The sequence below is a fragment of the Myxine glutinosa genome, chromosome 2 (genome assembly GCF_964187855.1).
Source record: "Myxine glutinosa chromosome 2, kmMyxGlut1.1, whole genome shotgun sequence".
Taxonomy (NCBI): domain Eukaryota; kingdom Metazoa; phylum Chordata; class Myxini; order Myxiniformes; family Myxinidae; genus Myxine; species Myxine glutinosa.
This window is the reverse complement of record NC_136262.1, coordinates 52,044,108-52,048,814: the sequence shown is the minus strand read 5'-3', so window position 1 is coordinate 52,048,814 and position 4,707 is coordinate 52,044,108. Positions and strand designations below refer to the sequence as shown.

Here is a 4,707-nt window from a genome sequence, read left to right as displayed (position 1 = left end):
TAAACAGCCTTGGACGTGCCCCTTGACCCCACGGCCAAGGCACACCGTCTATCAAGACTGTCCCATTGGCATACACATGCACCTCAACGCAGAGGCTGAAGCACATGGTCAATCAAAACACATGCATCCTGACTCCGAAGGGCCAGAATGCATGGTCATACAATTGGACCCCTCCTCCATAGGAGTGAGTCCCCATGACTTCAACACCATGCCGTCCCGACGAGGGCTAATTGACCCTCATCAGGACGGCATACTGCAAAAAATCTAACCAATGAGGACCAAACTCGTCTTTAAGTGAATCAAGGCACCTACAAGCTTTAATGGTGAGCATCAGCTATGGATTATGTCTCACACGGTAAAAACCGCATAACCCGCAAGGAACCAACAGCCTCTCTGCCACCCAGACCATCGTTCCTGCCAGTGCAAACAAAAACCAGGGGGTGCGGTGCGATCGGCGGAGATAATAAGAGATAACTTAATAGACGAGTTTGGTCTTTCTTCCGAGGTCGGCAAATTGAGTACCAGTTCACTGGTAATTCCCTGTGTGTTGCAAGAGGCGACTAACAGGGTTGGCGGCAGGAAGGGCATCCGGCCATAAAACATTGCTTCAAAAAGGGGACCACGGTGCCCGAAAAAGGCCAGCCCCTGCTCTGCGGGGAAAAATGGCCTCAAAAGGTGGTCTCGCTCTCTCTCTACAGGCTCAGAGCCAAAGAAAGAAAAAATGGGAGATGAACACAAGGGAGATTGTGAGAGGCCTACCAACGGTGAAATGAAGAAGGACAAGGTAAGGCAGGTGTAGGTGTTGAAAATTTTACTCATTATAAAAAGATAATTGTACAAATCTTCAATTATCCCTGATTGTACATGGAGGTGTGGAACGATGCTTCTCTCCACTCTCACTCTCTTTCTTTCTCTTTCGTATCCTGTGTAATATTTGTGTGGTTAGTCTTCTGTTGTTACCTCCACCACCAAAGGTGGACGGAGGTTATGTTTTCACCCCTGTCTGTCTGTTTGTCTGCGAACAAGATATCTCCAAAGGTTGTGGACGGATTCGGACGGAATTTGGCGGAGAGGTAGCGTATGTTACATGGACGAAATTATTAGATTTGGTGAAGATCGGTATCCGGATCCAGATCAGAGAATTTTTAAAGTGATTCCTCACCATGAGGAGTTCAGACTAAAAACGATACATAGCACGATATCTCAAAATGTTGTGGACCGATTCGGATGAAAATTGGTGGACAGATTGGGTATGTGACAAGGACGATTCGATGTTGGTGAAGATCTGAATATTAATTTGGATACGAGAATTATTAAATTTTTAAGTGATTCTTTAATATTGAGACATGAGGTGAAAAGTAATATATAACGTGATATTTAAAAAGATATGCACGAGTTATGACAAAACTTGGTGGACGAGTTGGTTTAGTGACAAGAACAAGCCGATTCGATTTTCCTTCAGGTCCGAATCCAGATCTGGCCTATCAGATACTAGTTATCAATAAATCTTTTTAAAAAGTAAGAAACGTGTTCAACCCTTTGCCTCCTGTGCATGTGCCATGAATTTTAGTTCATTTGGGTGAACTCGCGGAACGGAAAAGTTGTAAAAGAAAGTGACCGTAGTGTAGTTAGAAACCGTTCGGCCATTCACGAGATGAAAGATCCGGGGGCAGACGGCCCGTATTAACAGAGGCTGTCTGACGTGACAATATTCTTCCTTGCTCTTTTATTTAGCATACTAAACGTCTTCCATTTTAACTATACCGTCACCTCGACTCCAAGAAAGCCCTTTCAGGATAATGAAGAGGTTATATGAGGATGGGAATCTTGCAAGCACCTTACTCTTTTTATATCACTAATTTCAAGTTCTTTGCATTGTTTGGCTTGCTGTCGATGTTTATGGATTTTTACACTCAAGTGTTCAGTGTGAGATTGTGTGGTGTGTGTGGGATTGTGTTTTCTCTGCATTACTGCCACGAATTGAGGTAATATTGAGGTATTTTCATCGGTCTAACATTATATTACCTCGTTTTCAGACCAATGATCAAGGACATATTTTCATCCCACCTTGCAAACTTCCGCTGCCATATCATGTGTATGGACAGTGCTTTGGAGTCGAGCAAACCTTTCTCAAGGACTTGAAAACACAGCTACACATTGAAAAATGGGAGCTTCAAGCAGAACATGTGAAATCTCCTCCCATGAAAGAAAACCTGCCTCTCCTCATGTTCTGTGTCAATACAACACGCATCGGCACAGACGCTCAGGCTGCTCTGCAGTTGTTTCCAAGTAAGCGATGATTTATTGCTTAATATTCGAACATCAAAAAGCTGGAATGTGTCAAACATTGTGCTTTTTATAGATCACAAAAGATAATGCAAAGGCAGCATGCAATTACCTGATTTCCCTGTTAAACAGGTCATCCAACAATCCTGGTCGTGATGAACCACTACCCTCCACAGGTCTTCCTGTCAGACCCACACAGCGCCACCCACGTACCACAAGACAACATTTTGGGTGTGATCGACTGCTTTTTCTTTGAGTCAAACGGACTGTACAGTTGTGAGAAAAACGAGAAAGCTACAAGAGATGTAGCAAAGATGATCAGTGACTTTATTGAAAAGGAGAACCCATTTGATATGCCGGAGTGAAAATTGAAAATTCATTGTGATCTTGTAATAAAAATACGTTTTTTCCTTTTTTGATAATTATAAAAAAACGAAATTTTGAATTCTACAAGTCAAAACAAACAATTATTTTACAACTTGGGTTTTCCATTTTAGCAAATTTTCAACACATTTTGTAACTCTGACAATCCTCTTGCTTTCGATCAACTTTTCACCAAAACATTTTCTAAGATTGGAAGGAAACATACTGCAGGATTTCCCATTTGGTGAAGATGTTGTGGAGTTGTATACAGCAAATATATATATGTTTATACAGCAAATATAAAGCAAATTTAAGAATTTTGAACATTCAATTCTTCTGCTGGTTAAGCACTTGGAGCACCCTGATATTAAAAAGGAAATTAATTGAATTCCAAACACAGGATAAAGGTCGTGGGGTTGGGATTTGTCCCCGACAGACTTATATTGTCTGCGATACGCACCAACAAAGCAGTGAGCACATGTATTGTGTTGTGAGTCGCAAACTGCACAAACTATTCACATAAATGAAGATTATTGTAGACATTAACATCTCATTTAATAGTTTCTTCGTTCCTATAACTCATAATAGTTTCTTCCTTTCGACTTCATTCGCTCATCCAATCAACATGTTGCTGTCAATGCAACTCTTTACTCCCCTCTCCCAGTAGATGCTGGAGTTCCCCATAGCAGCATTTTGGGCCCAGTCTTGGTGCTCATCTATATAAATGACTTCTCTGATACTTTAAAAATAATCTCTCTTCCTTTTTGCAGATGACTCCACATTGTGTTGTACAATACCCCTATTCCACTGCAAGGAAGACAGTAGCTGTGGCTCTCTCGGCTCATCCTGAAATTATTTGATTCTGGTCTGATAAATGGAACATTTCCATTAATCCTGGAGAAATCACACAGTCTCACCCATCAAACCTAACCCATCAATATATTTTCTTGGTCATGCAATTGGTAGAGGTTCAGTGTAGTGAACTTCTTGACCCCACCATCAGCTATCATCTTTTCTGGGCCAAACACATAGCAAACCTGGCCTCCAAAGACAGCCACAGACTGGTCTTCTCCCCATTCATCCAAGCCTTTCCTTGTAAAAGCAGATCTACTCACTCTACGAGGCCTTTGTCTATAAGTGCTCCTCTCTTTACGGGCTGGCTGCCCAGCATCACATCCATCTACTATCCAACATCGCTCCCTTTGCTCCCTCTCTCTCTCCTCCCACTTTGCACAGCTGCCGCTCACTTAGCACGCACGTGCGATTGCCAGGTCTGTTGCTCAGTCACTGGTGGTACGTGCTGTGTCTCGTGTTGCTTTTTCCTTTCTTCCTACCTTTTGGTCCTTTCTGCTGTCCGAGTGTCGGTGTCCCTTTCTATCGTCTTGTCTACTGAGCGAGAGAGGGTGAGACAGCGTGGTTAAAGTTATCCGCTTTAGGTGGTTAACGGGATTTATTTATTTATTTCCCAGTTATTGTTGTTGTTTTTTTTCATTTATTTCGGCTTTATAAACCTTTGTACCATTTATTGGTTATTTTTTTTCGTTTAGTTACTTCAAATGGCTAGCAAGAATAGTCGAAGTAATGCCGGTCGTGACGCCGATGAGGGGTTAACAGATGAACACGGCATGTGTTTTGTCCCACCGGAAGATGTCTCGCTGGAGGAGACGCTCCTCGCAATCGGAGAATTGATCGGTTGTGAGAACATACGGGCAGCGTCCCGAATGCACCACAAGGTGGTTGTTTTCGTTTCACGTGTCCGTTTCGCGCGCATCGTCGTGCAGAACGGCCTCACCTTGGGTAATGACCAGTTTGTTCCGGTTTCGCCATGGAACACTCCGGCCTCGAAGGTAATACTATCAAACGTTCTACCGACGCTGTCTAATGAGGAAATTCTTCAGAAGCTCGGTCAGTACGGCACTGTGGTGTCGAGAATTATCCAAGCCTCCATTCGCACCACAGACGGGAAGCTTAAGCATATCGAAACGTTTAGACGGTTTTGTTATGTTGTTTTGAAGGATGGTTTGACGCAATTGAATGTCTCTCTCGTTTTTAAGTCGT

At 42.9% G+C, this 4,707-nt stretch overlaps 1 protein-coding gene across 1 annotated transcript; it reads left to right on the top strand.

Annotated features, from left to right (window-relative positions):
- Positions 1-721: 721 nt before the first annotated feature.
- Positions 722-2,978, top strand: LOC144890770 (uncharacterized). Its single transcript, XM_078772592.1, has 3 exons — positions 722-784; positions 2,037-2,289; positions 2,419-2,978. Exons 1-3 carry the CDS (start codon positions 722-724, stop codon positions 2,649-2,651), a joined length of 549 nt encoding a protein of 182 aa, XP_078628718.1. The 3' UTR covers positions 2,652-2,978.
- The last annotated feature ends 1,729 nt before the right edge of the window (positions 2,979-4,707 follow it).